This window comes from Cyphomyrmex costatus, unplaced genomic scaffold (genome assembly GCF_001594065.2).
Source record: "Cyphomyrmex costatus isolate MS0001 unplaced genomic scaffold, Ccosl1.0 scaffold505, whole genome shotgun sequence".
Lineage (NCBI taxonomy): Eukaryota > Metazoa > Arthropoda > Insecta > Hymenoptera > Formicidae > Cyphomyrmex > Cyphomyrmex costatus.
Window position 1 is genome coordinate 378214 of NW_017279311.1, and position 13233 is coordinate 391446.

At 34.7% G+C, this 13233-nt stretch overlaps 1 protein-coding gene across 1 annotated transcript in view; it reads right to left on the minus strand.

The window, feature by feature from the left end:
* LOC108778624 (inactivation no afterpotential D) overlaps positions 1–13233 on the minus strand; it is a 37092-nt gene that overhangs the window by 20409 nt on the left and 3450 nt on the right. Inside the window, exon 3 of the mRNA XM_018545845.1 lies at positions 12014–12600. Coding sequence (XP_018401347.1) covers positions 12014–12600 — 587 coding nt within the window. The remainder of the gene's footprint in view (positions 1–12013; positions 12601–13233) is intronic.

Genomic DNA, 13233 nt, shown 5'->3' on the forward strand with positions numbered 1-13233 from the left:
AAAATCTCCCATTCGAATGGTTATGATATCTCGACCAAAAATATCCCGAGATTTTTCTCGAGCCTTGAAACCGTTTCGCATACTATTGTTATATCTATTATCGACATGAAATCGTATTTTCAGACTTTGCCGTTGTAGTGCATCCGTTTGATGCACATACTTATCAAAAATAAGAAGTCTAAAATGCGAAGTATGAACTTGCACGAACTCTGATATTTCTCACGTTGCAGAAACTTGTGGGAGCTCGGTTAAAATTTCCTAACGCATTCGTTACGTGGCATTCTTCCAAATCAATTTTGTAGTAGCGGAGAATATCTAATTTATACAGAAACTGTACACTGTTATATATGCTCGAAGGAGCGATTGTGATCCAATCCTTTGATTTCAATAACATTGTCATTTTTACTATCATATGTGTGTCAAAATGTAAGTCAATCCATTTCTGTGGTTATGTTTCAAAGTAAACAGTATCCATATTGACATATGAGCTTGACAAATAATAAATATTTTATATATGCATTTTCTTGAAATTATTTAATTCCATTATTTTAATTACGATAACATATTGAGTTGAATAAGAGTAGTACTTTCCATATAAATTAAATAATTAATACGTTAAACATGGCGAATAAGAGTCAAATTACAATTTTTTAAAATCTAAATCTGATAATTTAAACTAATATTATATATTGCGAAGAATATCACGTAATTTTTTGGCGTTTCGTCCAATTGTTCGGCGCGCAATTTGGGGGGACTATATATATTAATAGAATGTTATTTCCTACTTTGGATAAATATTACGAAGAGTATCACTACGTCGACTCGCCATCAGAGGTCTATCGATATTCGTAAATTCTCGCAAGTACTAAGATACGCGTATATCTCTTTATATAGAATCTCGATTAATAACTTACCAAGGCGTATAAGGTAGGCTTCCACTACAATGCCTTACTGATGAGTCCAGTAGTGGAAGCCGGGACGAAACGCCAAAAAATTACGTGATATTCTTCGCAATATATAATATTAGTTTAAATTATCAGATTTAGATTTTAAAAAATTGTAATTTCACTCTTATTCGCCATGTTTAACGTATTAATTATTTATATATAAAAAGAGTCCTTGTAATCTTCAATTTATTTAAATAATTAAATAATTAAATTTGAGTATAATTTTTGACATAAATTTAAAAATATATTATTAGATATCAAAAGGTAGCCCAATCCTCAGAGTTTAACATTTTGTTAGTTTTTAATTTCATCTGTGATAAAATGTAAATCAATTAATTTCTATGGGATTAATTTCAAAGTAAACAACATTAACGTATGCACTTAAAAAACAATAAACTAAATTTGTGTCAAATTTAATACATTTTCTTCTAAGCGACTTATAGAATCGATTAAAAATAATTCAAATTGGCTATAATTTCATATTGAATCTAACAGTGTAGAGATTTGTCTAACAGTTTATGGAGAGCGATCTGAGAAATCTTTACGTAATCCTCGTATAATCCTCTAACTTAAATAAACTTCAAAACAACTTTATGTACAGAACTTGTTAAATATAAGAGGAATTCTTCTCGCGACGTGTTTATATATCTATTAATTGCGATGCGAGAACGTCGAGACCGATTAAGCTGATTATTCCTCTCTCTCTCTCTCTCTCTCTCTCTCTCTCTCTCTCTCTCTCTCTCTCTCTCTCTCTCTCTCGCGTGCGCGCGCGCATTTTATCCCGCGAAATATCGAAATTCGCATCAGTTTAGCTACTCGCAGAATTCTAGTGGCAAGCGCGAGAGGCGACGCTTACGCGACGTTCTCCAACTTCCGTTATCCAAGCAAGACGTCGTCGCTCGCTTTCGGTCCGCCGTCTGTCCGAGGATGAGCGGACAAGTAAGAATGTACAAGTGGGCACTTCTTTTTTTTTTTTATCAGGAAGCTCGTTGGAGAACGCGACGCAAGAAGAACTCCGACACACGAAAGACGTTTTATCGTTATTTTTCCTTACGTTGCGCGAGCCCCGAGGTGTTCACTGTCGTGTGTCACTGACAGCCGGCACTCCGTGCGTCACTGCAAACTGGCTTCCTCTGATCTAATAAATAACACTCGTCGGAGCGCATGCACACGGCGGGCCGCGAAGCGACCGCACGTATATACGTACACGTGCACGCACACGAATGCGAGACGGCGGCGCGCAAACGCGACGGTAGCGTGCCGAGCGTGGACGCACGCCGACTGCCGCGAGGCGCGGGCGACTATCTCGCGACGCGAGTAGAATTCTGCGTGCGCGCGCTCTGCGCCCGTGAGGGAGTGATTCCCGCGTATGTGCGTATACGCGTGCATAGCTGCCGCCCATTGAGCGCGCGCGTGCACGTGCGTGACTCGTGCACAAGGTGTGCAGTATCCATCCATGAGTGATATGATGTAGTTATAAAGAATTGACCAATTACAGTTGAATAACCCGTCTCAAATTCTACTGTGATCGGTCAATTCTTACGACTACAACTACTTACAGCTATGCTTAAAGCAATTGTATAAACATAGTTGTAAGTGGCTGTAAGAATTGACCAATCACAGTTGAATATTTTCCTCGCGTTCTACTTTGATTAGTCAATTTTTATATAACTGCAACCGTTTACTGTGGTTTAAAGAATTTTTATTCTACAATTGCTTTAAGCATAGTTTTAGTAGTTGTAGTCGTAAAAATTGACCAATCACAGTAGAATTTTGAGAAGGGTATTCGACTGTAATTGGTCAATTCTTATAACTACATCATATCACTCATAACTACGTTTACACTGTAGAATGGATGGTTTACTTCGGAAATAAGTGTAGTAATATATGAACTATAAGAAATTGATCAATCATAGTCAATTATTCTTCTCATATGTGACTACGATTGATCGATTTCTTACAAGTTACTATAAACTATACCATATTACTCCTGTTGTAGACGGCCCTTTAAAGACATTTCGTTATCATTACATTGACATTGTCGTTATACAACTTTTATTTAGCATATATGTGCTTTTTTATCTGTGCAACAATATAACAATGCCGGCATTATCGTTAAGAGTTGTAGAATTGGAATACTGGAAAGCTTATGTAACGACAATAAGGCGGACTTCAAAGTTTTGACATAGACGTATACGAGAAGTGAGTTCTCTGATTTATCTAAATTCCCAGTCGACATCAACTAAGAGTAATATAACATCCATGTTATAATTTCAAACTCAATAATGTAATTATTATGCAATACTGTGTGTCATATTACATTTATATTATTGAGTCCGAAATCATAATATGATGTTATATTACTTTTACTTATTGTTAGTGCTGAATTCATTTGAAACTGAATCCATGCAACCAAAGATTAAATTATTCGGAAAGAAAGTTTACAAAACGAATGCTCGCGAAGATTGAGAAGTTTTAAGCCCTTTTGCGAGTGAAGAAAAGTAAATCTTGGAAATCTTGAAAATGAGTTAGAAGGCATGTATTTTTTTTAATGCAAATCGCGTCTATATGAATTACAAAAGATTTTTCTTTACTTTTGGCAAGAACATCCATTTCTTTTAATTAGCGCGTTAGAATAAATAATTCCTAAGATTGCTAAAATTTAATTAAATTAATTTAAAGAAACCGAAGAGAGACAGAGAAAGAGAGAGAGAGAGAACAAGAGTTTATTATACACGCGTTTTAATTCACTAAGCTCTTTCATCTTTGATTTTAAATAATTCGACACATAATTATGTCTAAATTTCCAATTTTAACAAAAGTTTAACGAAACAAGAATTTTTTCTCCATTTCGATAAAATAACTTCGTCTTGCCATATGCAACATTTTCTGAAATACTCTATGTATAACTTTATACGTATAGAAGCTAACGTGAAAAAAAGAAAAAGAAAGAACACGATATATTTACAGGAAATTATGACGTTTTAAAGTTGGTATCTATTTTTTTTGAAAATTTCAAACAATTATTATTGTTAATTCATAAAAAATGTATATTATGTATATCTGTATGAATATATTTTGCATGATATTATAATATATGTAAATATATTATACTTTTTTGTATTTAAATAATATATTGTAATTTTTTAAAATATAAAGTCTGCAATATGTACATGTAGCAGACTTGACATTTAAATTAACGATACCACGTATATTTCTAACTAATAAATATTCCAGTTGTTGATGTAAACAGCTATACATATACCTATGCTGTTAGATATCAAAGAAATAATAGTAATGTAATTTTCTTGAGTCAAATAACATTTCGTTATTTTCAATTTCTATGTGTGTTAAAATATAAATCCATTTTTGTGTTTATCAGTTTAAAACAACGTTTATATTAACAAATGCACTTACAATTAATAAATAATTAACCAAATTTAAATCAATACTTTCTTGTACATGTTAACTCAAGAAATTATTATTTCTTGAGTTAAATTGTTTAACTCCATTATTTTATTTAACTTAATGACATATTAAATAAAAAGCAAATTAAAGTAATGAGAGAATTAAAAATAAATCAAATTAGATATACTCGCAATTTGCGTTATGAAATTTAACACTACATGTTCTCCAAAAAGCCTTTTACAAATTCCAGCCGTTTTGTTAGAAAATCTCGGCAACTTTCTGAAAATATTTTTTAAACCAGTACTCTTAATCGATTCTTATATTTAAGACCGTTTTAAGATGTACAGCTTTAAGATGCTATCGGTCAATTATTATACAAAGCCATAATAACACCTTAAGACGTTACTTAAGACAGTCTTCAAGTAAGAACGGACCAGCATTAGACATTTATATTACGTGTATCTGATAATTGTATTGCTAGAAAAATAAACGTGTGCGACCGTAAAACGCGAATGTGAGAATAGGTACGTACATCTGCGTGTCTTACGAGGCGATACATATGTATATCGTGCATGGGAATGGCGGGAAATGAGAATGTATGAATGTGTTGGGTACACACGACCATCATTTATGTACGCCGACTGAGGTAGCGGGAAGTTCGCATTGAGAAGATTGAGCGAAATCGGAATCAGCGTGTACTCGAGAACACGTACGGATTCGCGTAAGGTGATTGCGAAGGCAGTGTGTGGGAGATTCATGCGTGTGCACGTGCCAAAATGTAGACGCCGGTACGTGCTTGGAAATGCACGCGCGTACGTGTTATGCGCTTCGTTATGCATTCGCGTTTTACGTGTGTTTAAGCGTGCGCGTGTGGGATCTGTGTGTGTCGTGTCTGTGTTACGTGGGCGTACGTAGTTGGAGGAGAGTAATCCGACCAGCTCGTATCTGCCGAACCAATTTTCGATAAATGACGGAGCGCTCCATTGTCGAACAGCGCGGAATTTCTCGAGATTCGTAGAGCCGTAACTTTTCGCGAAACGACAAAAACATTTCCAGCCGGCCAAATTGAATTTCAATTTCAATTAGGACGTTTGTTACTTTCGTTTTCCACCGATTTTAATTATCGTCGTGAAACATTGAAAAACAATCGCTCCTTTAATACGTCCACAAAAATTCATATTTAATTTCATAATGACGTGAGCGGACACTTATCGATGCAAATGGTGATGTAACTCACTCTGTCTTTGTCAATTTACATGGTACATTTTCTATTTATAGACTCATTACGTAAACGTAATTATTTCATCAAACGCTTCTTGTTTAAGGGCTAGTTAATTATTCGATGCAAACTGCAGGTTATTATGTAACTATAGGCATGAAACACAGCACGGTGCTACTCAAACGGCAGCGGTAACGTTATAAGGATTAAGATGATCTCATTGCCGAATTAGAATGATAAATTGCGGTCTTTTGAAAAGTTCCGCGTACATACATAAGTACACAATACAAAGGCACACACATCAAACGTTTATGTATGAACGTATACATATATTCAATAGAGACGCTACGGGGAAACTTTTACTTTACAAATAAGTGTATTCTCTTGCGTGTGATCCTATTTCGCGTGCGTATGTACGTATTGCTATGTACGTGCAAAAGTTGTTTGTATGCTCTCTTTGCCTCTAATATCTTTCCTCGTAATTATATCCTTCCATCGGATGTTGCTTTGCTCCGCAGGATCGGATTTATCTCGTCTGACGTTAAAAAAAGTCTATGACTAACAGTAAGTTCGAATTACTGTGACAGAGGTCCTATTACATTGTCTGGCCACAAACGGTTTTGTCAAAATCCTACTATATGAGAGAGAAAAATATATATTTTCTCCCTCTACATATATATATATATATATATATTATTTCACTCTAACTTGTACTGTCTCACTCTATAATCTAGCAAATTCGGTTGGATGCACTCAGTTCGCAATGATGCACATTAAAGTTGTCGTACACAAATTGACATAAATATGTATGCTTAACAGAGAAACGAATTAAGCCACGAAATCCTTGATATACTTTATTGTGCTATTAAGTAAAATACGTGCATAAATATTTGCATTTTACTTTTACACTCAGATTAAATTAGTGTATAATGACTTTAACGTGCATCAGTGCGCACTGAGTGCATCCAACCAAATTCGCTATAAATTTAAATTGTAGAATGAGATAGTATAAGTTAAAATAAATTAGTATATATGTATACGGAAGTAGTACGTGTATATGTACTTTTCTCTCGTGCGCGGAAAGTGGTTTTGCTGAAATCTAAACATTTAGGTAGATGCAGATCTGAAAATAATTTGATTGGATCATCAAAATAACTTTGTAGAAAATTTAAACATGTTAAATAGTTATGAGAGGTTTCAACATTTTATCAACCGGTTTGAGCGTTTTACGTAGTTATTTGATGGTTCAATCATTTTCAGATTTGCATTCGATTAAACTTTTAACTTTAGCAAAACCAGACATACAAATCTGGAAGTAACGTTAACATAATTTTGTAGGAATCTTAAATATGACGAACAATGCCACAAAAAGTTTTGACATTCTAGTAATCAGTTTGAATGTTTTACTTAATTATTTTGACGATCCAACAAAATTATATTCGAATTTGTATCTAATCAAAATTTTAGATGCTCGAGTAAAATCATTCTTCCCGTATATTTTGACAAGACAATTCGTGGCTAAACTCTGTTAGACAGTCTCTACGTTCCACGGCTGCTGCTTCAAGATTTACAAATGTTATCACGTGCGCGCGAAGTGACACAATTGATGACGTTAAAATAACGCTTGTCGAGTTCGGAATATCGAGACATGGAGCAATGGGTAGTACTATAAATGCGATTAAAGCGCCTTAATGTAGAGAACAACCTAATTGACTAGCGAGAATGATGTCATACAGTTAACACTAATTGTTCGTCAATTCGCGAAAAATAACACATTTACGTAGTCATAATTCATATTTGTATTTCAATGCAGCCTGAATATTTGCGATGTCACGTAGGTGTATGCTCTGTCAAAAGTGGAGCAGCAGCGCTTTAAGGTCAAAGTTTAACTGTCGCGTATTTTTTTTTTTTTCCGCTGTGTGAAACTTTGAACTTTCGATATTACGTATCTTTGGCAATTAAGCTCGAAATTAAAATTTTAATACGGTTCACGTGAAAAATTAATTGAAAATAGATAACGCTTCGTTTATTCGCGAAATGTTGTTGGAAGGCAAAACAATTTAAAAACTGGTGGCCTGGTTTCTCCGGAACACGAGCCCGCATATATGAATCTCTCATTCATTTCTGTATATTTTGCGGTGTCCGTGCGCGTTTATTACACGCTTCGATTCGCCTCTCTATATTTTTCTTACGCATCGCGCTTATCCGTCCTCCATGCGACCCAGCGCCATTCCCGCTTCTTTTCTACCACGTCCTCTTTTTAACCGCTGAAGTTCCCCGTCTTCGCCCCTCTGCCCCACTAGATACGTCTACTTCGACGTCCTTACGTCTCCAGCCTTATCTCTCCGCAGCCACCGGCAATTCCGCGCGTCTCTCCTCTCCACCTATCATCGCTCCATCTTTGCTCCTTTGCGATTCCGTCACGTCCCTCCACCGCTCCTTTATAACGACGCTTTTATCTCTCCTTATCCTCATCGATGCCACATCGTGCGCCGGCATCGTGTTTGTCCCCGCCGGCTTCAACTTCCCGTCTTTTTCTACTCCGCAGTCCGCATTATCCATCCGGATGCATCGCGTCCGCCCGTCTCTATGCCTCGAACCGACGCGACGTCGCTCTTCTCACCGTTCCGCTGCATTCACCTCTTTTCGCTACTCTCGGAGCTCGTTACATCACGTCGCTTTCCGCCTTCGTCTCTTTTTCCGAGCGTCCCGATGTTAGTTCGTCTCTTTGACTGCGTCTCTCTGGCTTTCCTGTATATCTACAACCGTGTATCTTCGCGACACGGGCTGTTTCTGACTGGTCCCTCTCCACTTCGCTAGTCACGTTCATGCTGGTCTCTTTACACCCTTTTCTACTGCTCAAACTGATATTTCGTTCGTCCCTTATTGTCTCCCTTGCTGCTCATCGACATTGTTGTCATTCTATGTTAAGCTTTCAGAATTTTCCTCCGTCTAGGTTTACTTTGCGTCTTGGATATACATTTTCATCCAAACGTGTCCGATTTCATCTATCATTCAGGGCCGACTCCGTCCGTCTTTTTATACTTCGCTGTTTTTGATAGATCATGAATTATTCAAAGATGATGCGCATTTATCTTTCGAACATGATAGTATTTCAACGGATAGATATTTCAACGGAATTAATTTCTCGAACATGTATTATATAAATGCAATTTACACCAGCAGAACATAAAATGGCGTCAAAATGACTTTAAAGTGATTATTAAAAGACACTTCGATCGATCATGATTTATTTTCACGTCAAAGTAACATTATTGTGACCTGTCACTCCGCTGCGTTTGAAAAACAGTATAAATTTTTAACTTATATTAGTGTATCCTGTTAGATATTAAAGAAGCAACGATAATCCGATCCTTCAAGTTAACATTTATTGTTATTTTTAAATTTTATGTGTATAAAAATGTAAATCTATTTTTTTCTCTCTCTGTCTCTTTATCTATAGTTAGTTTTGAAATAAACAACTATTATATTAATTATGTATTTAGTAAAAAAACTAAATTAGAATCCAATTTAATATACTAATACATTCATTTAATTTTTTTATAAATAATAAATTATTTAAGTAATAAAATAAATTTATTTATTAAATTAATTTAATCTAATATAAATTAAATTAATTTTCTTAAATTAAGTTGTTTAATTCCATTGTTTTTAATTAAATGATCAACATTTGAGAATTGAATAAAAACAGATAACGTAAATCATGAAAAATAATTCAAACTTTATAATTTGATATTATGAATTAATAGTGTAATATGAACGTTAAAGAACAATTAGGGGGCACATATATATAGATGTGAAAAAAGTACTAAATAAAATGGACAAATCTGTTTAATTGCATAGCGAAGTACAGCAAAAACAACTAAATTCTATTTGGTTTATCAAGAGAGAGATTAGAAAAAAAAAATAAATACCGCGTCGCACTTTGGACCGTAACGTCGCGTGTGCCGCATGAGATTCCGAATACAAGTGACCTATAAAAAAATAGCACTTCGCGTTAAGTGCTTTCTTGCATGAATGTAACTCCCACAATGTGTGTGCTGCGAAAAGTTTGTCGAATCGTAAATGTAAATGGCGGTGGAAAAGTTTCTGGGGGACGGTACGGAAGAAAAGCAGAATAGAGAATTAAAGAAAGACTTTAAGTCGCGTTTTGCTTTTTGATAAATTAAGGAACAATAGTTCTTTCCATTTTTCAAACATAATAGAATTGACAGAAAACATATAAATAAATTAATTATTATATAACAATTAAAATTTCTTCAATCACATAATGAAATGTAGATTTATTATATTTTTCTTGATAATTTAATTAACATTTTAACTATCGAATTGTTTTAAAATTTATCTATGTTTGATTAAAAATAATTTACTAAAGATTTAATTTAATATATTTAAGAGACAATATTAAATTAAATTAGGACTTTAAGAAACAATTGATTATAAAAATCGAAATAATATAGATTTATTAAGTTTAATACTAAAGCTTTGACAATCAAAAAGTGCTAATGTAAATTACTTATAAATAAAAAATGGCTTGGATTTTCTTTTCTTGTCTTCTTAATTGTGTATCTTGGATAGCTTTGTTGTAAATGTGAGATTCCATAAATATGAGGTTCGTGCTTAGATAATCGATATTGTTTCTGTTACTACTGTTGAAGCTTCTGGATATTTTCTTTGAAGAAACTACGAGGTTTATAGATTATCTCCGTGTCTTAATACGTTAAACGCCAATGTTTCGTGATCATTGCAGTTTACTTTATCAGAACGAAAAGCAATCTGATACTTCTCTTGCCTTGATGAAGTAAATTACAATGTTCACGAAATAGCATTTAACGATCAAGACGCGGTGTAAAACTTCATAGCTTCTTATTTTTGTTACGTTACTCAATATATCAGCACGTTCAATGCCGGGCCAATTTTAAGTAACTTGATCACCACGCGCTGCAGTGGACTGGTATTAGACCTTCTTCTTTACAATAACTTTTGCAATTTTTGAAACTGTTTTTATACCATTATGAAATATATGTTATATTTAATAAATATAATAAAAGCAAATAAAATGCGTAAGACACCAATGACCCATGGCATTTTTGTTTGTTACATAATATATATTTTATAATTAAAAAAAAAAAAATTACAGAATATTTAATTATATAAATTTAATTATTTAATTATATTATAAAGAACAACTAATGTACCAATGTTGCATCATTATAATTATGTATCTACGTGTGATAAAAAATTATTTTATAACCACGTTTCTTTTTTTAGTCAAAATATTAAATATCCAGTCTGAACGAAAGGTTCAGGCGTGACCAAGGATCACCGGTGACCACTCGCGTAGCACGGAATGTGTTAATACTATTAAAATTTAATATATACCTCGCAAAAATTATGTATGAAAAAGGAATAGCAATTTCTCATTTGTCCGACACGAACATGGCGCAGAATTTCTCTGGCGGGTATTTCCCGCGCACAGAGACAGTTAAAATCGCATACGCGGTGGGACGTAATCACGATGAATTTTTCACCGTGGCTCAAATTTTTTTTTTCGGGGCACGAAGTATTCCGACGTATAATATTAACCGGTGACCTAGATTTCCAGCAAATTGTACAAGCACTTCGGGGTTTCTATGGCCATGCGTGTAATCCAACCCTAATCGGGAGCGACAAACTACGGGAGTAAATAATATTGTTTGCAAATCGACATTCGAAGCCCCGGGCGACGACGTCACTCGAACTTATAATTCGATCGACAGACCACATTTGTGATACTGCAAACAAGCTTGTTTGCCTCTTTCCACGCGCCGGGTGGCGGAATTGATTGCTCACGAAGCGAGCGACGGTCGAAATCTTTTTTCTTGATTTAATCAAATACACTTTATAAGATGAAAAATTGTGTTTTCGCGTATATGCAAATTATTCTCCTCGACGAATTGATTACATCAATGCCAGTGCGCGATAATACCAACTAATTTTTTATGCTGCTATAAAATCGCGTTCATCATTTTAAAAAATTCTATATCTCTATCTAAATTTAAAATTATATATATATATATATGTATATATCGATAATCTTCTTTATAATCAGTAAATTAAACCTGTTTTTGCTGGTTAAGAGAAATATCAGAGCGATTTTCTGCTATTCTTCATAACAAAATTAATATGCATATAACATACACTGAACAAATACTAAATTTTATGAAATAATTCTTTGAGTAGTTCTAAGTAAATTTAAATATAAACATGTATTTATTTACTTTACCTTAATAAAAAATAATAGATTATTTAGTACTGTTAAAAAAAATATGTATAGCGATTCAGTAATTTTTTTTCTCAGTGTGTGTATAAAATTTAATTATTCTTGTGTAAAATATAGCAAATTGATCATTACAAAGATAACACAGAAATTCTTTACCTTGAAATGCCATCATCTTCCCCGCTTTCCTTTCTCGTCACATCTCCGACACTTCCTGTTTTCTCCGTCAGACCTTCGTGCAGGATCATCAGTTCCGGTCTGTCTGGCTGTGCGAGACTACCAATTTTGAAGGGAAATTGTTCCTGCTTCTGATCCTTGGCTAATCTCTTCGAACCCTCGCTTCCGGTTCTGCTGAGTCGCCTCTCCTTAATGTCTCTAGCATCCTCGCCCGTCTGCTCGATCCCTTCGCCGTTATCGGAGACTTTCGACAGATCCCAAAGAATCTCCGGCCTCAGATTTCTCACAGAAACCTTGCGATCCTCGTCAGAGCTGGGTCTACCTTCCGCCAAAGTGCTCTCCGACGTCGATTTCGCTAAGGCGGGTAGCTGCAACGACAAGGCGTCGACGACTTCCGGTGATGGCGCCCGCGTTAGTTTCGCTTTAACTGTCTCTGGAACGAGATATACTTCTGGTGGCGAATGGACCTCGATTCTGGTGATCGCCTCCTCAAAGCGAAGCGCAGACGCCTCTTCCGCCGTGATAATCCTGGCAGTCACCAACTGGACCTCCGGCAGCAAGTCGATTATCTGGTTCGCGACAGTTACACATCGAAATTAGAGATTTTACTATTTTCGATTAGCTTAATCGACCGATTATTCCATTGCAACTGACCAATTATATTTGTTGTTAATCCTCTAGGGGCGAATATTGTAAATTTGCAGCGTTTACTTTAAAATTAAATTCGAGATAAAATCGGGATAAATTCGGGATCTATGCAAATTGGTTATACTTTAGATACGCTTACCGTTTAAAACTTTTAAAGTGTATTGTCACTCTGAAGATTGAAATCTCACTCTTACATATAAAAAAGCGATTATCTCATAATCACTTGAAAATTGAGCCATTCTTTTTCAAGACTGGCACAATTTTCAGTGAGATTTCATTTCAAAGAATTTAGAGAGTATAGTTATATTTACAATTAAAGAGAAAGAGAGAGAAAAATATTGAAGATGGAAATGTATGTAACATTGAACATTGAAATATATTATAGTATAATACTTCTACCCAGTAGAAAAGCTATACAACGAAATACTATATATATTGATAATGTAAATCTTTATATAAATTCTTTACTTACAAGTCATTTTCTAGCAAACACATTAAAAAAATTATTTTTTTAATAACAAGAAGGTGCCGTCTTTAGAGGGTTAAGCAGAATT